The following is a 21,575-nucleotide window of genomic DNA, read 5'->3' as shown; positions in this document are numbered from 1 at the left end:
TAATTTATATGATTACATATGACTACATATACACATCTTAAAACTAAAATATATGTGCAGACATATATTTCTGTGGATATATAAAAATACTTATTTTCTTAGCAAAGTTAAAGTCTGTGTAAAAACATTAAGAATACTGAAAAAGGTAGGAGCCCTAATTCCTCCTTTGGAGAAAAGTTACAAGTCCCCTAGATTTCCTATGTAAAGAACACTCTTTGCAAGAGTACATCTTCTTCTGAATCATCACTTCATTGTGGATTAATATATTTCTTGAAAATTTCATAAATAATTAGACAATATGCAAAAATTTGGCTGTGAAGTGATTGCTATAGCATAACTATAGATGGTTGTTATACAAAAAATAAATTTTACTCAGGCAGTATATGCCCTGCTCTAATGGAATGTGTAGCTAGCTACTGCTACAAGTAAAACTATTTCAGAATATATTTTTTGCTTTAATATGTTCACACATGAAACCTCATTTAGGGGCATTTCCTCTGAAAATACTTGGGCTGAAAGAACAGCCAAATGCATATATGTATTTTTATGGGCCCTCTAAAACTCAGTACAGTTTTAAAAAATATATCTGTAACACTTATGGCCACCTCACAAGAAAGAACTGAAATGCTATACAGACCAGTATGACCAAAAGAAGGGAAATGGTGGACAAAGACATTAAAACCCCAAACCATATTTCAACTTAAAATACAGACATTTCCAGTTAAACATAACAACATTGTCTCATCCTCACACTATGTAGACCTGCTAGTATAATACTGTACAAGAACATACACAGCTTTGAAAAACTCTGAAATGCAGAGGTGCAATAATGTGAAACATCCACTAGACAATCTGAAATTCAATCTAAATATAATGGCAACTGAAAAAGGGTAAAACATCACCTCATATGCCATACATGTACTCCCTCCAAAAGAATATGACAATGGACTACTTAAGATGTGGCTGAGTTTACTGTGATTACAAGCAAACGTTTATAGATGCAGTCTGTAGCCATTAGGCACAGTTCAGAGATGAGTTTTAATCCTTCAACCTCGCTTACATTATATCCTTGAAACAATAATGTCATTGTTCTCAGAAGTTATGATGTTGACAGGAAAGAAAAAAAAAAAAAAAGTATTATCAGTGCAAAGAGCCCCATATGAAGTGCATGCTCATTATAAAGCCTAGTTTATCCAGGCTTTTATTCCTTCCACAAGAACATATCCCATGTAGTGTACAAGTGAAGCCATTCTCTCTGAACAAGACATTCGTTTTGAAGCTGCTGGCTGTGTATGCCTATTGTGTGGCTGAAAAAGACAAATCAAAATGAACCTGATTCCAGTGTAAAATTCCCAAGGAAGACTCCTGTTCTACTAGCATAAGGCTGGAGTGCACAGATTCCAGAAATGCTTTTCGGAAGTCGTTTTGCAATGGCAATAGAGAATATATATAGGGTATTTCTGTTTTTTTTTTCTTGTATCCTGAGTAAAGTTCTTTTTTTTTTTTTTAATATATATATATATTTATTTATTTATTTTTCATTTATCAAAGGCCCAGGCACATACTGCTATAGTGCAGTTAGACTTTGTCACACAGTCCCAGTGTTCTAAAAGCCATTATTTGATTGTTTTCCTCATTCTTCTCCAGCTGCTGGTGGTGGTTGGCAGAGCTTGTATAATCTGACAAAAAAAAAAAAAAAGCAGTCATTACTCTGGGAGCTTGGTCATTATTAAAAAGAAGGAAAATGTAAGGAATATGAAGGTAAATTTAAGGAATACAAATTGGAATACAAATTAAGTCTTCTGCAAAACAAAATGTACTGAATTTAGTTTAGTAACATTGTTATAAAAACCAGTAAAATTTTATTCATGAGCATGAAATTGACATTGACAGTGATATTATTAAAACACACATCTATAAGTAATCTTATAAAGATATCCCAGTTTAGTCAAGTTTTCATAATACTACACCATAAGACCCCTGAAAGCCAAATTTCACTAATCCAATTACCAGTTGTTGCTGTGAATCTGTAATTTGGAAAAGCTGCATGGTTAATGCAATTGCCTCCACTTTGGTGTTGTGTTGGCATTGAATCTGAACTCAGTCTAACACAGTTTCCTATAAAAATTTTGTTATTCAGTCTTGATGCCCAAGAACCCAAGACAGTTCTCAGACACACAACGTCATTGTGAAGACTTTGTGCTCTTACCAATGCATTTATAAAGGCTTCTGAATTTCTATTAAAGCCCGTTTCATGGACTTAGTTGTTAGCAAGTGTTAGAAATGGTATACTTATGTTAGGAATACTGAAAGTGGCAGTCTTTCTGATCTCAGGCTCATTAAAAGAGGCATCTCTGTTCTATAAGTATAACCAGCATACAGTATCTCCCCTACAATAACAGCAATTAAAAACAGCAGTAGACATGATCTCCTTTGGAGCTTATATATTTTCCTCATGGAAAGGAATATCACCAAAGGCGTATCACGGAAGTATCACAAAGTAAAGAGACTGAGTTCAGTGTGGCAAGCAGAAAAAAAAAAGCATCAGAAACCAAATGAAGAGACAATGATACAGCATGTGCATTAATACTTACCATGAAAAGTACTTGATACGGAAATGCTAACACAAAATAAATAACAGACTTGGTAGGTCTGGCTACAAGCAGGGTTATGAATCATCATCCACTGTCCTGGTGGCTAGAGATATTTAAGATGTTTGGCATACCTGAGTTTTCCAAGCATATTTTGCCAATTTGCCTCCTAAACATCACATTAATTTATATCACCACATTTTAACTAATCGGGAATTTCAAAATCATACTACAAATCAAAGAAAACAAAAACCTGGTCATGTGGCTGAGCTCCACAAACAATTCAAGATCAACAGGCTGGTGCTTTCTTGGCATGACGCTGCCACTGAAGGTATTTGAAGCACTGTCTGTATGGCTACCCTTTGAGAGTTGCAGGTCGTTTCAATATCGAGACACATCTTGTCAGATAAAGCATCTTGTGGCTATGCAAAAGCAGGGCAGGATAGCTGCTGTTCTCTGATTTCATTTTCCATGCAAGCTAAAACCCTTGGGACACTGACAACACACCACTGTGGTGGGCTACATAACTTTTATCTGAAGTCTCACTGGAAGCGATTAGCAATCAGTACTGTTTCTGGATAGTAAGAATGGGGAGCACCACTTCTGCCAGACAGCAATTGCAAACCTGCTTTCAAATCTCCAGCATAATGCATTCTGAAGATCTTTGGATTCTTCCCCACTGTCATATGGAAGATTCAGAAACATGGTTATTTAAGGTCACATAAGTGTTGATGCAGATGCCAATATATTTGTTAGGGGCTATATATAAGCCAACAGACATCACTCCTGTTTGTACACCAAGGAGAAAATGAGACGCCCTGATCTTTATGCAGCCAGGTACACAGAGAAAGGTAAAACAAGGCTTATTTGCGTTATTTGTTTCTATCAGCATAATAAAGTAGTAAAACTCAAAGCTAACGAAAGACAGATAGAACGACTGTCAGAATCTTATAAAGTCAGTAATTGTGACAGGGTTAGCTCCTGATGAGGTTTTTGCAAAATCTAACTTCTGTGGTACAGTGTGCAGAAAAGCTCAGCCTCAGGTACCAAGGTCTGTGCCTTCTTCAGGTTAAATGGTAATCATTAAGGTCACCTGCCTTCAGAGCAGGTAACACGGGAATTCTGAAGCAAACCAGAAATGATGCTGCATAAATCCCTAAAGATGGTATTGATCACAGACTGTTCTGGGTCAATATATATGGAGCAACTGTCTGAGATGGTATAAACAGATCAGCTGAGAAAAGACAGAAAAGTGGCAACTTCAGAGGACTGAGAACACTGTCAAGAACACTTAAATGAAGTGTTCTTGACACTTCACTTTAATGTGAAATGTCACCACACTTTAATGGCCAGCCTATAGGCAGAGTATCAAAGAATTGCAAAACACAGTATTATTGTGCTAATGACTATTCTGACATACTTGACTTCTCTCTTTATTAATACATTAAATGTCACAAGCCCTGAGGCCAGTGAGATATTCCAATGACATCGCTGTTGCTGCTTACTTGTGTGTTGGATTCATCCATCTGTTCTATGTTCTTGGAGCCATCTCATAATTTTCCTTCAACTTTTCATTGCTATATTGTGAGAGCATCAACCGGAAAGTGGTGATCTTTTCTCAACTGATGCAAAGCCAATAAATGTCTCACGGCCAACTGCTTCTATTTTTCCTTTTTTAGAACATAGATTTTCCCTTAATGACAAAAAGCTCTGTATCTTGATATATGCTTTCTCATTTATAGGTGAGAAAAGAATGAAACCTGATTTGAGATAACTCTCTCCAGAATTTTGTCATGAAGAAGGAGTATCATTAAAGCCAAAATCGTGTTGTTCAAAGAAAAGACTACAAGCAGCTTTTACTGCATAAAATACTATTTTACTGCCTTAGGTTCCCCCAGTGCAAGACAGTTGGTCAGACACCTGTGGTCCTGGATTACCTCCAAGCTAATTACTACCATGAAAAGGGATTCCCTCATCTACCAGTAAGGTCAATGACTTTATTGCTGACGATTTTGATCTAGAATCAGTACTTTTGTTGGACCTTATTTCATCTACCTGCCTGTAGATTTTGATGGAGAGCTCTGTCTTTTTGCAGCAGATTGCTGCAAACGCTGTTTTTCAGCATTGAGCTTGCTGGTTGAAACTACTGAAATTTTTATAATGGCATAAATGGACAAAAAGTGCTGGTACTGGTGCTAACATTATTTGTTGACTCAGCGAAACATTAAAAGTGTTCTTGATATTTATTAATACCCATGGTCACTGCCAAAGTTTTGGTGGCCAGTGTGACTGGTTGCCTTGGTCTATCTTCTGTGGTTTGCATGGAAGTAGAGCATTAGTCCTGTTTGAATAAGCCTTTATATTATTGGTTTGTTTGTTTGTTTTCTAGCCATTGTTAATTACAGTCACTCAAGCCCAAGATAACCTGTACTGCTATTACATGTTTTCCTTTTCTTAACATGGATCACAAATATGGATCATCTACCCTATCTGAAGGTTAAATCTAAATTGGATCTGTTTGAAAAATGTCTGTAAATAAATGTATGTACAGCTTGAATTCTTAGAGTTTATATGAGAATTAGATTTCCTTCAATGATTTGTGAGGCTCAAAATACTTTTCAGAAAGCAGCTGTAATGGGTTTATGTGGCAAGATTTTAGTGGCAGGGGGCTGCAGGGGTGGCCTCTGTGAGGAGAGTCCAGCAGCTGCCCCATCTTAGATATGGGCCAGTTTCAGCTGGCTCCAAAGGGACTCGCCACTGGCCAGAGCCAAGCCAGTAAGTGATGTTGTGTGTGCCTCTGTGAGAGCAGATATAAAAAAATGAAAAGAACAGCTGTGAAATAGCAGGTGGGAGAGTGAGGAATGAGAACCAGTCCTACAGACCCCCAGGTCAGTGCAGCAGGAGGGCAGGAGGTGCTCCAGGCAAGCAGCAGCAGTTGGAGGTGGAGTAGGCTTTCCCCCTGCAGCCCATGGGTCCCACATGGAGCAGATCTCCATGCTGCAGCCCATGAAGGGGCCCCCGGTGGAGCAGGTGGATGTGGTCTGGAGGAGGCTGCGCCCATGGAGAGCCCCCACAGGAGCAGGCCCCAGGACATAGAAGAGGGTGGATGGGGGTGTTTTTGTGTTTTTGTTTGTTTTTGTCATTACTTTAATTAAATTTATTACCTATTATTAACAAACTAGTCTCCCTATGTTGAGTCTTTGTTGCCCATGACAATAACTGTTGAGTGATCTCCCTGTGCTTATCTTTCCCCTCGAACCCTTTGTATTGTATTTTCTACCCCTTTCCCTTTGAGGAGGGGAGTGAGAGAGTATTTGTGGTGGAGCTCAGCTGCCCAGCTGAGTAAAACCACCACAGCAGTTAAAACACGAATAAATATTTCCTAGAAGACTACTTAGCCCCTCAACTGTCAGGTTCTGTCTCACTGCCGTAGGTGCCAGAGGGAGTTGGAGGAGTCCATCTACTCTATTCTTTATGGGGCAAGCACGACACATATATGCCCTAACAAATGCTGCTATGCAGATTTTACTCATTATTTACTTGCACACTTTCACTTTAGGTATGCTCCCTTTCTAGAATCAGATCCAGCATGGTCAAGGCACAATGTGCAGTTACTTGTTATAAACAAATTATGAACAGTTGTCTGATTCTCTACTGGAAGAAACAGGGACATCTCAGAAAAGGGAAGCAAAGTGCATGAGAAAAAAAGTTCCCAAGTACTACTGGTCAGAATCCAGAAGACAGTCTCTCTGTGAGGTTTTGGATAGTACATACATTCATTCAAATGGTTATCTGTATAAGGTATTACTAATTCACTGTTTCCTTACTGAAATTTTAGTACCACAGTGAGTCTATAATGTATTCCGCATATCTGTTTAGTTCATTCAATGTGCTATCATTAGTCAACAACAAAAAAGTTTTAAATTGGTAGATAAAAAGTTTAAATTGGATTAATAAAATCACTAAGATAAAATTCAAAACATTGTTTTGTTATTTTTATTTAAAAGTATCATGCTTGTTAAGAAACATTTCAGGTACCTGCAATCCATCACAGAATTAAAAAGATGGATAAATATAGAACACACGCATTTTTCATTCTAATGGATGTTTCAGAAAGTGACAAAGAAAGATTACATCATCTCTAAAAGCAACTATAACATGGTTTTGCTGAGATATTGCAGTACAGTATTACATTAAAATAGTGTAATGGATTTCGTTTGAATATTTCCACAAAAACCACTAAATATCACAAATGATGAAGGACTTAACCCAGTGTTTTCATAATTAACATGAACCAGATTTCATTTTTTTTTCTAAAATGCACAGGTTTCAAAATGCTACATAGCCTAAACTTCTGCAACTAATTACTTTAATTAAAACTATATGTCTGAGAATGTAATTGACTCTATGTACATTAAAAGCAAAATCTTACAATTTACTACACAATGTAGTAAATAGTTATTGTCTGTCCTCTTTGAAGCTGAATTTGGCACAAACTAGGTCATGATCTAGTATACAAACAATCAGTTACCTTGGAACAGATTGTGGCGTTCGATCCCTCACTCCTAAATTCTTGGCTGTGTTTTGTACTCTTGCACCCTGTGGAAAAAAAAAAAAAAAAAAAAAAAAAAAATTAAAAATTTTGTTTAATTAATTGCAGCTCAAGTTGGAAAGTTCTCTGAACTCTCTAGATGAATTTAACACTTGATTATAACTAATCAATACATATTGTCAATGTCCCAGAATAACTCTCCTCTTTGGAAGTGACTATCAAGTTATGTCATTACTTAAAAATATATACAAACAAAAATGCGTGAAACCAATAATTTGCATCCAAAACTGAGCTGCACTGGTAACATGATTTTTCCCTAGTTTAATAGGGAAAAGACCATCAAATACCAAAAGTCTACAGCTAAAGAGGGAGCTAAATCCAGTCTCTAAATTCTCAGCATACAGGACAGAAAACAGGAGGTGTAAACTGTAGGAGAAGAAAAAAAAAAATACTTAAATGAGGCACCAAGTAAGAATACAAAGGATAAAAAAAAAAAAACTAACAACACTGGAATAGATGGCTTGGAAAGCACTGTTCATCTCTTCCCTCCAGCATGTCAACCACACCACACAGCTTGGTGTCATCAGCAAACTTGCTGACTGTGTGCCCAATCCCATTGTTCATGTAACCAACAAAGACGTTAAGCAGCACCAGTCCGAATACTGATCCCGTAGGGACACCACTTCTCACTGATCTCCACTTGGATATTGAACATTGACTGCAACTATTTGAGTGTGTCCATCCAGCCAACTCCTTACTCACCAAACAGTCCATCTGTCAAATCCATGTTTCTCCAACTTAGAGACAAGGATATCATGCAGGACAGTGACAAATACTTTATATAAGTAAAGCTGATGGTTAAAAAGTTGGACAGGATGAGTTCAGACCCTCATCACCTTCAATGTCCTTTCCTCAGTCCCATAATGTAAAATTTTATCATAATAAAAAAAAAATACCATGACAGACTGCTAGTGGCTGAGATTGGTATACGATTAACATAACTGAGAGCAAAAATATACATATAAATGGGAAAACTATCAAAATTAATCACAAGTTGATCCTGAACTTCAGTGCTGTGACTACCTCTAAGAAAAAAAAAAAAAAAAAAAGCCTGTTTTTACTTACATCACTCACTAGATAAATTTTAGTATCTTGCTCACATAATAAATCAAATGTGTTGATTTAAAAAGGAGCCTAGCTTTATACAACCATGTAATTTATAGTTTAGCAGGAGTACAAATCAGACCTTCCTTACAACCATCAGATTCTTACTTCTTTTGAAGAAAAGCACACAAGAATTTCTATCAACTTCCTACATGCCATCTCCTAGTTTCTATTGAGCACTATTACACCATTTTTATTTCAATATACTGCTAATTTATAGTCCTCCCCTATTATTCTAATACCTGTAACAATGTAAATATTGACACTGTTTGTCTCATGTATGTATAAAAGACTCTTCTGTTTTGTGGCAGAATGCTTTTCTCTGTGTACCAGTACTGCCAGACCGCTCATGAAAGATGTCATTAGCTCTGGGGAAATGCTACCATTAATCTGGACTCTTTTATAGGAACAAGTATTCTTATTGCCATGAGAAAAAAATAATAGGTTTATTTTCAAGCTACACACTAATTTAAGGATGGCAAAAACCAGTAACATAAAGAAAATAGATTCTCTTTATGGCCCACTCAAAGAGCTCTAAATCAGCATCATTCTGATGAGAACTATTCAAAATGCGGTGCTATTATCATACTTCTGAGGAAAGTAATCTGGAGAGGCATGGAAAAATTCCTCACTCACTTAAAAGATAACACAATTTCTGCTAGCCTTTTCTGCTCATCAGCTTTTTAGTTACCTTTCTTTCTATACCCCTGTGCCCTCCTGCAGTTCCTTTTCTAGGCCTCTCCATCTTTGACACTTTTTGGTGTATCCTGAAGACACACTTATGTCAGTGTGCTTTATGTAGTGTTTTATAGGTACAGGTGTTTATGTGAATACACATACATGAGTAAATAAAGTTTTTAAATGGTGGTTGTGATGTTAAAAATAAATTTTTTTGACAAAACATCAATTTAGACTGAATCAGCAAATGAAAAAGAGGAAGTCACTTAACTAAAACCATCCCACACACCCAAGCACATACCAACTCTCATAAGTTGGTCTCTTTTCTTTAGTTCTTGCAGAACAGGTGCTTGCAAATACCTAATTATAACTGACAAGGGCAATTACTTCAAAAATTGTTCCAATACAGTCAGGGCTATTACAAGTCTTTTTAAACATGACCATGACCTCATTCAATTTAAAAGAAAAACACACTTCTTGAGGTCATCCATTCAATTGGGTGTCTCCAGTTACTCAGTACTAGTGCCCCAAACTGGAAAAGATACCACTTTCTGGAAGAGAGAATATGCCTATGTGTAAAGTTGATGCTGCTAGGAACTAACGTTATTGTCTTCTCCAGAATACCAGATGAAATAGATGTCCTTTCATTTGTACCCCCATCTGGTTAGTCTCTCTTTATTCAAAAAATAAAATAAAATAAATAAAATAAAATAAAATAAAATAAAATAAAATAAAATAAAATAAAATAAAATAAAATAAAAATCAGGTTGTAAATGGGATATCAAAAGTCTTTCATAGATATATACACGCTAAGACAAGATACATGCATTGTCTTTACCTAGATGTTCCACAACAAACCCCAAGAAGTTTTTTTGTTATTGTTTCTTTTTTCCACCTCCAAGTTTTATGGCCTGCATTACACTCCTGACAGCTAAATCCTACAGATGCTTTAAGCATTAAATCCAGAACGTTTCTAGAAAACACAATGGAGTGCTGTTGGAATTACTCCAAAACATTTAGAATTTAATGGAGGGTTATATTTCTACTACAGAACTCCAAGACTGATTTAAAATTACAACAGAAGATTATTACTCTATTAAATGCCATAGCAGTTTCCTGCAAGAGGAAGGATGTGTGAACAAATTCTGGCTTGATATACCAGCAGACTTTTACAGTGTCTGTGGGTGGTATTGAGATATTGGTATCTTTAACAGCTATTGATCACCTGCTGTTTTACTTCAGAGAATGTAGGCCCACTACAGGCTTTTTTCTACATCTCTTTTTGAGCAAGTCTTAGTACAGCTATAGCAGCTCTGAACCATTAGCAAGTTGCTTACATTTTGTCTTTCATTTTCATTTAGTGGGTTGCAGAATACCCACATATGAATCAGCATTTCTGATAACTTTCTAGAACTGTACATTGAAAATGTGCTGTTTGAAAGAACATAAGCAGACATAATCACAACTCTATGTCCAGGTTCTTTCATTGTAAAATACCCAAACCTGATTTTTGTTTAGAACTTCAGGGGTAAACACATCAACATATAAATGCATGTTTATCCTTGTACAGCATTAGCTTCTTTTAATGTCGAGTTAAAGGTACAATTCCTAACAGACCTACATGACTCAAGAACCTTGAGGGTATTTATACACTTCAAAACTTAGTTTATGTACTAAATAAAGTGAAAGCCAGATACAAACAAGAATGTGTCTAATTATTCAGATGTACCCACGTTAGGCAGCAAATCTTACATATAAGATAAAAAAAAAAAAAAAAAAAAATCTATGGCTTGAGATTTATCTCAACTAATATAGAAATATCTACATGATTGCTTTAACAAACCAAAGGTGTGGCCAGGAATACATATTCTTCTATGATGAGTTAGAAATACCATACAGTTGCTTAATCATTTCCATAACTAAACTGTGATTTCTGCACAGAATATATATCAGAACTTATGAAAATAATGAAACTAGATACAAATTAAAAGCCAGATATAATTAATCTTGTTTTATCTGTGATTAATTATTCCAGTATTATATTATCTTTTTTCCTTTTAATTCAATGTTGAATTTGTCTCTCTTTGACTTCTGCATCCTCTGTCTTGCTATGCCTTTGTCATACAGTTGAAAGTTACCACAGGCTGAGATATATGTTCCACATGCACACATACTGATTAAGCCCCCACCCACTCAACCTCTCTTTGATCAACTGAATAGGTTGAGCTCTTTAATCTTCACTTCATAAGGCTTGTCTAACAACCTCTGGACCATTCATGCTCCTCCTCTGAACTCTTTCCAACACTCCAATCATGCTTTTGAAAGCATTTATCTGATAACAAGATATTCTAGGAGCTGTTCCATTATAGGGTAGAGTGTATTCTCCATGTGCAGTTGATATTTCCTTTAAATCCAGCATTTTTTGGTCATGCCTTTGCACTAAGAGGTCACGTTGAGCTGGTTATCCATTCACAACAGCTTCTAAATCCTAATATTCTCTTATGACAAACATGAAATACACAATTTGAAACAAGCACAATGTCCTTGGAAATCTTGCCTGCAAAGTTAAGAACCGCAGTATTTATCTTCCACTCCCATCCTGCCCTTTCCCTTCATTCAGAATAAGTAATTTTATTAACGATAGCTAATGGTCTTACATTATTTTTATGGATGATAATTATTATAATAAAGATTCTCAGACTACTCTGAGTAACCATATCAGTTACTATACAAAAACCTTCAGTAAAATCATAACCCTGTAAAAATTATTAACCATTTACACATGCACAGAAAGCAAGCATCTGGTTAAAAACAGCCTGTTCCATCATGAAAAAACAAACAAACAAAAAACCTTTGAGTCAAAATTCAAAGAAGAGAATAAAACAAAATCAAAACACAGCAAAAATACCAAGCTAAGAAAACTCACACAGACAGTAACATAATGATAAGATGGGGGTTATAGTTGTTTGGTCAAGGATTGCTAGGAAACAGCAAAGTATTACCCACAGAGAGTGCCTTACCTGTTTGCGCATGACATCTGTAGCTTGCATGATATAGCGAGGTGGGAGCCCATGGCTCCGGGCCAGAATGATTGCCTGCTCCAGGGTAACGCTCAGGGTGCAGCTGCAAGAGAAAACTGAGGTCAGCCATCTGCTAGTAATAGTGTACTACAAATAATTGCCATACACTAATATAATTTAAGAATAATTTTATTTTTAAAAAAGTTATAAATAAAAAGAATAGACAGTAGACCTGCCCCCTAGTACTCCCAAATACTCTAAACCTTGCAAGTATTAGCCTGGACACAAAAAGTTTATTAAATGCAAAGATTTTGAGCATAATGTTACTGCTGAGTTTCAACCAAAGGCATTTGCATTTTTTGTTTATTAAAAAAATAAAATTAAAAAATCCCACAACGCTAACTATGGCTTGGCAAGCACATGATAGAGTGACAACCCAAATAGAAGAAAATTTTTTAATTGCAGAAATCCTTTTCCAGTTGACTCTCACGGAAGTTCTCTCAGCATCTGCTGCAGACCCCAGCTTTGGTGCCAGGGTCCTGATCTGTTGCCATGAACTGAGCTTGGGTATTCTCATGGCATGTTGTTACAGTGCAGTTTAAATAAAGAGATATTTACGCTTTCAGAAAAGAAAAGAAATGAATTCCTTCAAATAAATTGTCCTCTCCTACTTTGCCATCTTTTTCAAGTAAACACTTGAGGACAAAAACCTCTCCTGGGTACCACATCCTAGTGAAAAGGCTGTAATTGCTTTGTCAGAGCAACCAGGAAACTTTCAGAGCCAAAGATCTTTGCTGTAGGAAAACCTGTCATTGCGGCAGACAAGAAGGAGTAAGGAAAGTCACTTTGGACATGCCAACTGCCTTCAATTGTCATGGTGAGAACAAGGAAGGATAGGCAGCTTCTCACACAATCAAACCAAAGCTATAGAAGACTTCAAGATAAAGGCAACAACACTGAGTAGGAATAGTCAGGTACTTTGTGAAAAGCACAACACGTCTGAGGGCTGCTACCATCCAAGTGCTGAGAATGGCTGCATTTTGTACCAGTAAGCAGCTTGATGATTTTTCTCTTCACAGCCAAACAACAAGAATCAAATCCCTTTGAGCAGAAATATGAGGTGCATAGAAAATGATCCCACCTCAGCAGAACCTGACAAAAGCTGCATACTTCAAGTTCAAGTAATAAAAACTAAGACACATGGTTCAAACATACTTTTGAGCAGCCTTTTGGCAAAATCCTGACTAAAAGATTCTGCATAGCTTATATTATGCACACAGAACAGACAATATGTTTCAATCAAACACTCGTTTTGCTGAGCAGAAGATCTGTAGGAGGAAAAATGTGTCTGCACTTATTTTCTTACTGAAAAAAAAAGTCCACCATCCTGACATGTTTTAAAAACCAATAAGCAAATTTATGGACTGTAAAAAAAGTTTCCCAGTGTTTAGTGCAAAAGATATTTAATTTGATCTTTATCTTTATTAATGGTCTTTTGTTTAAAAAAAAAAAAAAGTATAAACTAAATGAGTTTCTTTGGTAATGCAATATTTTTTATTCCCTGGTTTCTTGTATACACTTACACCAAAGTTAACTCAGAGCAAAAGTCTATTGATCTTTTCTGTTATATGTTTGATTAAGGTGCATAACAGTTAAACATTAGACTAGGAATTCTCCATGTCATGTTTTCATCTTGTCTTTGAAAGGTTAAGTATTGCATAAATAAAGTACATGCCCATAATACTTACAGCACTAAAATCTGAAACATCTAACTTTCAAGAACAGACTGCAAAGGAAGCTTTGTCCTATTTACAACTGGAAAAAGCAAAAGTAGCTGAAAACTAATTTGACAGATGTAATCTATGCCAGGCAAAAGTCTCTCTGTAGGTGTAATGGAGGTTAATGGGCTCAAAGTACAGCTTTCAACCAAACAATTATTGCCAACTTTCCCATAAATCCCATCTTCCTGGAACCCAAAAGACTGAAAGAACAAAAAAATCATGTTCTCCATGCATGAATCAAAACTAACAAAGGAACACTGTGAATTCTATGGATTATAATGAAGGTCAGCTAGAAGAATTAGACACAAACACTAATCTTGTAATTGGAAAAGACTGCCAAACTGTTCCCTATCCCAAACCTGAAGAAATGGCCACTGATCATGGATATTATGAGTTACCTATATTTTGATAATGCCAACCACAATTCAGAAACAAGATTGCCAAACGTGCAAAGACATAACGAAAGTGAGGAAAAACATGGACAAATTATTGTAATGAAGATTTCTTTAATATGCTACTCTGATAGTCTGTTTATGTTTCATGATTATACTGTAGTTATTGCCAAACGCTGAAGAGCTCACCTCAAGGCACAAAAATAATAATTCTAAAAATAATATTAGCGTGTTATTAGAAATTAGCAGTGAAGACACTTAAGATGACAGCAATGATGATGTTAACTATTAGCACACCTCTTTAATAAAAGATTTTATATTCAAGGTTAAATTCTACAGTAATGCTGGTTAGATACATCCACTATATCTTTTAAAAACATTTTAATATACTTTAAAAAGTAAAAATGTCAAAATAAGACCAGTGGCATGATTTCATTTCATTATAATATTTCATCAGAGATTGATAGATTTTGTTTCTCTTGAAGCATGTAAAAGGTCTGAGGAATGGCAGCCCTAAAACCAGAATTTAAATAAAAATGATTGTGTATGGCTTTTGTCCTGTAGTTATGACATAAGTATACTACTTTCTAAATACAACAAAAACAACACTGAAATAGCTTTGTTTTGGTTGTAAAGTAAATCAATAAAACATTGTCCTCCTATAAAACAGATCATAAACCTTTCCACAGGGTTATGCTGAACTGACTCATGAGTAGATGAACATTTACATGCTGGTGCTTTCTCCAAGCTTTTAAAGTATAGTTTTTGAGTCACTACATATTCATTATCACAAATCAAACTGTTCTGGAAACCAGCTGTAGAAGAAACTAATCCACACACAAAACATCAGATGGTAAGATGGAAGAGTCATAACTGGAAGTACCTCAGGAATAAGACTGCCAAGCACACAGAGATTATCCAAATGTAAATTTAAACCAATACAACTTGTACAATTTTATGAAAAAGTTTGAAAGCTGGGAATTCCTAATATGGTAAGACTGTCCTGGTAGTCTAGGCAAGGTTCAGTATCAAGGACTATCAGCAAATACATGCAATATATAGTAATTCACCCTTCTCCCCCATTTCGAGAGCTAATAAGGAGATGGCATTAAAGTTTACAAAACAATTTGGAAGCATTTCTGACCATCACAAGTATCTGGTCATTTGCATGCACTCAGCCCAGCCAAACCAAACAAGGAAAATATCAGTTAAAGAAAAAAGAAAAAGAAAAAAAAACTAACTCCTTCCAATGCTCTCCTAACATTCTGTTACAGAAAGCATAAATTCCAAATCCATACCTATTTACACTGTAAACAAATCAAAATCTGCTTTCACTCCCTCTTTTTTCCTATTATCCCTTCTTTTATGTCAGAAAAAAAAACAAAAGACCCAAATTCATTATCTCAGAATTCATGTCAGTCAGAATCAGAAATTCCCTGCCTTGACAGATCACAGCAGCATCACAGCACAGGCATTTGGCTTTTCCAGTGCAACTGGGCTGAGAGTTCCTCATTTCACCCATTTGGTTTCCAAGGGGGAACAGAAGGGGCCGCAGCTGCTCCCAGCCCCTGTCTGCTATCTCCTGTCTCTCTTCAGTCATGGTAATATTGATTTGAAGATTGCATACAAACTTTCAAGTATCTTCTGTATCAGACCATTCTGAATAAAAGATGTTAAACCATTTTCTATCACCAATAGTCCCCAGCAGAAGAATTCATTTGTGGTGTGTTTTTTTTTTTTTCTTTTTTTTTTTTTTTTGGTTGGTTGTTCATGGGATTTGATTTTTACAAAAGCAAATCTACTGGATAGACATACATTGAAAAACTGAGTCGTAAAAGAGGAAAACAGAAAAATTTAGAGAAATGGATTATTTCATGACAGATTATTTAATGTCACCTGAAAGGAAAAATACTCAGTTCATTTATACTACCTACAGAGCTGCCACCAAGTGAAGTGTATATCTATGTTACCAGAGTTGAAAGAATTTAAATCATTCAGTTCATTCTCAGGTTTCAAATAGGATTCCAGCCATCCCACATCCAAAGATGCATCAGAGCATCTCTCAGAAAAATGCCTAAACAGAAAAGATGAAGTAAAATGAACTGGTTTAGTAGTTACCACATCAGTTACTGCAGAGATGTCAAAATGAATTATTCTCTGGCTATGTGAACAGAAAAGGAAAAGGATGCATGTGTGCTTAGTCTAATTAAAATTTAAAGCTCCTACTCAACATGTAATTTAATGTCATTGTTATACTTTTAATTAATTTTCTTTCTATACATCATAAGCTAATTACACCCACCTTTTAAGCCAGTTACGCTATTAAGTATGGACTTGTTTCCGTTGTCATTTAAATTAATGCTTATACAGCAGCTATTATTTTAGGGATAATTCTCTATAATTACTAATGATGGCTGGGTAATGTATACTAATTTTGATGAGGAACCCAAAGAAGGAAATAGACCATGATAAACTAAAAAGGAAGGGAAATGCTCAGGATTATCGGTAATAAGCATAAAATCTGTAGATATGTCTAGCTGAAGACTCTTTATTTATTATCTTAGACTCAGATTTCTAAGCTGGTGTTATTGTGGGACTATGACTCCATACAGGCAAAATTTGAAGTTTCAGTTTTCTATGCCCATACACTGAAACTCTGGTGAACAGAAATTTATTTTTCTCACAGGGAGAGGAAAGTTCAGCCAGCCAATAGGCATTAGAGATAAAATGTGCATGAAGTTCTGTACAATAAACTATGATACTGCAATTTACAATTACAATAAAACTTTACTGGAGTTCAGGACTTATGTTCAGTCCCTTTATGAACCTTATAATGAAGCTGAGATGTTCCCAGCGTGGATAGATCACTGCTCCAAAATCAGGCTTGGACTGAGAGCATCCAATGAAGGTTTGTTCAAAACTTCTCGTATTCTGCCAACATATAGCAAGACATTACCCTGTATGTGAAATATATTTGTTCCATTATGATGGCTCAGTAATAATAAACAATGCTTCAAAAAGTGACTCTGCGGAAAATACTACTATGCCAAAAAGAAATGAATAGTTCATAATTAAAGGAATGTCTGCCTCTTAGCTATTAAGCATCAGCATGTACAAGGTTCCTTCACGAGAGGCACCACTGTGATTAAGCAGTTGTGCAAACCTCAAAATAAATATATCCCAACTCCTTTGTTGGGCATACATCAACCATACCACAAGAAGATAATCAAAACCAGCTCTAACAGGTATTTTCAAACACAATTTATCAACAAAGTCCTGACTTGCTGAAGTAGATCACACAGGCTTAATCAAGCCAAGGAATCAGTCCTGGGAGGTAAGTATACATCAGCCATGTTTTAGACCTAATCATGGTTAATGGCTTCTTTTGTAGTTTACAAATATAGTTTTAATCAAGTTTACTAAATTCAACATTAGTCTTAATCCTGAAGCATGAAACATGCAGTAAGTAATGATGACTTTTTCTGTAGTTTATTTGGGAGATCACTATCTTCCAGTACATTTCCAGGAGTAACATGAGACAGTTCTACCTTTAAGATAGAGAGCTTTCTGAACAATAATGAAAAAAAAAAGCACTCCTTTTCACCACACGTCTGTCAGATTTTAAAAGCTACACAGAACATCTTTTCAGAAACACTCTTCATCTAAGGTCTTGCTACCTTTAATCAACTGGAAATGTTGCAAGAGGTCAATTATACCATTAATTATGTTTTTGTTTAATGAAAGAACAGCATTTCCAGAAGATTCAAAGTATCCCATGCCTTTTGGTTGCTTATTCTTAGCGATAATTCAAAAAAAAAAAAAATAATAATCTAAAAATAAATGAAAACCAAACTTCAGACATTTCTCTTGTTCAGTACAGAACATCTTTCACTTTAAAGGTTTCTTCCTAAGTAGGCAAGTAAACCAATTTGCTGGAAAATTTGAATTTATTTCTTGTCTTGTAAGATTTTGGGTTATTCAGTTAACTCTTCCACCTCAGAATTAAAATAATAAAATAATAGTAATAATAGTAATAGTAGTAATAATAATAATAATAATAATAATAATAATAATAATAATAAATATTTGGATTGTTTTGATTAAGTTTTTAATGCTAGATTGTTCTAGACAATTTGTTCAACTTTTGCTGTAATATTTTTTTTGTATGGAAGAATGAGATTCTCCCAAAGACCTGGATTGCAGGTAAGGCAATACTGCAGGAACTGAAGAGCAAGAGAGCAAGAGGATGTTTCTACATAGCAAAGTGATCATGTTGTGTATCAGCTCTATTGTTAAATGTCTATCCTGGTCTATAACATTACAAGGAATCCAAAAAGAAAAAAGAACACATTGAAATCCATATTAGTAACAAGTTAGATCCATCTATCTGTCTCATTGCATTTCTCTGCATTTTCAGATTGCATTTTAAACAGAATTTAAAATATGTAAGTGAACCCATAACTATAGTCCTTCACATACATATTAGAGATGAACAAAGCAAAAACATATAAGGTTGCCTATGAAAGGCATATATGGATCAAAATAAAATGATTATCACTGTAGAAACAATTTATTTGTGCTAAATGTCTTGTTTATATTATCTTAAGACAAATTTCTGCATATTGATCACATGAACTGTTTGCAAATATTAACCAGCATGATGAAATACTCTACTATCGTAAACAATTTTAGGAAAACATAAATTTTGTTTATGTTTAAGTAGGCAAAGTATCACAAACATACACTAATTGCAGACAGGCATAATAAAACTGCAGTTAAAAAAAAAAAAAAATCTTTGCTAAATGGAAAGTTAGCAGGACTAAAAGCAAAAGATGGAGAGAAGCAAGAATTAGTTCATCAGCTCACGCTGACAGACACCTAAAAGTATCCTATTGGTCCCCGAAAACCTTCTTACTGTGGAGCTCAGGAGTTATATCTGCAAAACTTCAAGTAGATTTGTTTTTTCTGGCACAGAGTCATTTAGCTCAGAACTAAATTCCTACTAAAACTAACTAACTAACTAAATAAAAATCTGAAATAATCTAAAAGAAAGAATTCTTATCATAGAATGTCTACAATATGAAGTCAGCGTCCAGGGTTCCTATTTTTCACCATGTTTTATCTGATTCAAAAAAAGGCAGCTGGCCACAATGGACAGCTTATGGTGTTACTCTGCTTCACTGTGTGGAAGATGGAGCCAGTTTAGCTGGGTTTTGGGATCTGTGTCAGCTGCAAGAGACAGCATAATCAACGCTTGGCAAAACCTGCCTCATCATTCAGCTGAGTGCCTGCCAGCCAGAACCCCACAGCTTGAAGGATGGCAACGTTAAGAGACTTTCTGGAGGGGAAATTAAAATTCAGAGAAAATAAGACAGTGATTTTTCTGGTGGTTCATCAAGATTATAAAAGACTTCTCTCAATCCTTCAGGAAATGCAAAATTTTAAACAAGCATGGGATTTGTTTCATTTGGATGCTTTAAATGATTCCTTTGAGCCTGTAAGGCCTATGGTCCCTGAATAGGCTTCTGCAGCTGCTGCACCTAATTTCATTTTGGCATGGAAAGAGGCTAGGGCATGTCTGTGCTTTATAGTCTGCTCTTCTCCTTCAAGCAGGAGCTAACATCATGATTCAATAAAATTTAAAAGTGCCTTTCATCACCTACATTTGTACAGAGTGATTACAACTTCAAACAGAATGAATACAAGACAGCGGAGCACTGTTTATGGGGCGGCAGTTGACTGGCAGGCAGAAATATAACTATGGATGACAAAAAAAAAAAAAAAGGAAAAACAGAAATAAAAACTATTGATTTCTTAGACTACTTTAGAGTTCTCCTCCTAATGTTGAGTAACAAGGCATGTTCACTTATGACAATCCAAAAGGAGTTTGTAGTACTTACATCACTTTGGACAGAGAAGGTTAAAGAGACTTATTTTTTTCTCATCCTTGTTTATCTGGTGATTGAAATATATTTGAAAAGAAATGCTGTCTGAAATAGATATAGGATTTCAGACTCTCATATAAATTGGTAAACATATTGACATAGTAAAAATCAAAGCAAAGCAATCACTGGCAATTCAAAATCTCCAGTGTTATCTTGGATACAGGGATGAACGTGTGAACTCTGTCAAGATGTTTTAGCCTAGTGCAGTGTGAAAAGCAATTTAATATGGATCACAGAGAAGTTAGAAACCAAGAAACTGCTGATCCAGAGATCAGCAATCACTGTCAAAGCAGACAAAGCTGCTGTTTCATAGTGCTTGGCCTCTTCTGCATTGGGACAGCTAGCCAGCACTTCCCTTCAAGCTTTCTGGGATTTGCTTCCAGTTAGGAGAGGAAAGGTGACATCAACCCCCATTGTCAATCCATGACACCTAAGTTAAGAAAACACTGAAAAGGCTCTCCAATCAGTTCAGTAGCTGACAGATAAATTGAGTGAGGGAGTTCAGGTTTAAAGTATATTAAATAATGTAAACTGACAGATGAATGGTTTGCTCAGTTCCCACTCTCCAAGAGCAAAAGATGCTGACCAGCAGAGAGCCCTGAACTCCTCCACACTCAGAGATTCCCCTTCATTAGCAACCAACTACAGAAATTAGGCTGTGTTGGATTTTTTATTTTTATTTTCTTTTGGAAGCAACCTTGCAATGAGTTCATTATTATTCACTTTTAAGCTGTCAAGAAGACTGATACATGAAGAACATACTTTAAAAGTTAACCTGAAAGCACTATTCACATCTTTCCAACATCTGCTTGCCTAGCAGTATCAGTAGATAATAACAGTTTTCAGTTCATTAAATACCTGTAGCATAGTGCTAAAAACTTCAGTTGTGAGCTCATTGGACCTACAGAACATGGATTTCTGCAATTGGTTGCATTCCAGAACTTCATAGCATTTAGTTTCTAAGACACAGAAGGCCAGATGTATTGCTGAATACAACCAGGAAAATATATCCTCTCTTACTAAAAACAGTAACATCAACTCTAAAAAGTTAACTTACAATTTAAAGAACTTTACTTTGTATGATTATCTGCTCTGATTAAATAATATTCCGTTAAAAAAGCAGAATTAAGCCTCAGAGACTGCAGGCAACAGGCAAAATCTTCTGTGTCTATGGGACTGGATCGCATCCAGCTTTTTATTCTTCTTTTTGTCCTCCTCACAGGACTTCATGATGCTGCAAGACAGTTTCACTCTACAAAGCAGCAGCAAGGGGAGTAGGTTCAGAAAAACACAGCACAATTTAGTAGCAGAAATTTCAGGAACAAAATTCACAAGCATGCATGCAAGTTGGAGACAAAACAAGCTTTCTATCTGGGCAAAGGCAATTTCAGAGTGCCAAAAAGCAGAGGATATTTAGAACTGGACTGCAGAGATATGGCCTAGGGAGGCCAA

At 35.7% G+C, this 21,575-nt stretch overlaps 1 protein-coding gene across 2 annotated transcripts in view; it reads right to left on the bottom strand.

The window, feature by feature from the left end:
• Positions 1-1,534: 1,534 nt before the first annotated feature.
• PREX2 (phosphatidylinositol-3,4,5-trisphosphate dependent Rac exchange factor 2) overlaps positions 1,535-21,575 on the bottom strand; it is a 178,100-nt gene continuing 158,059 nt past the window's right edge. For both annotated transcript variants that reach the window (XM_032181378.1, XM_032181377.1), the window contains exons 38-40: positions 12,006-12,108; positions 7,123-7,190; positions 1,535-1,679 (exon numbers count right to left, since the gene is read on the bottom strand). In XM_032181378.1, the coding sequence (XP_032037269.1) occupies positions 1,634-1,679; positions 7,123-7,190; positions 12,006-12,108 (217 nt within the window). In that variant the 3' untranslated portion in view covers positions 1,535-1,633. The remainder of the gene's footprint in view (positions 1,680-7,122; positions 7,191-12,005; positions 12,109-21,575) is intronic.

The sequence above is a fragment of the Aythya fuligula genome, chromosome 2 (genome assembly GCF_009819795.1).
Source record: "Aythya fuligula isolate bAytFul2 chromosome 2, bAytFul2.pri, whole genome shotgun sequence".
In the NCBI taxonomy this organism is placed as follows: domain Eukaryota; kingdom Metazoa; phylum Chordata; class Aves; order Anseriformes; family Anatidae; genus Aythya; species Aythya fuligula.
Note: the sequence above shows the minus strand (reverse complement) of the source record. Positions and strands in the feature narration are given on the sequence as shown.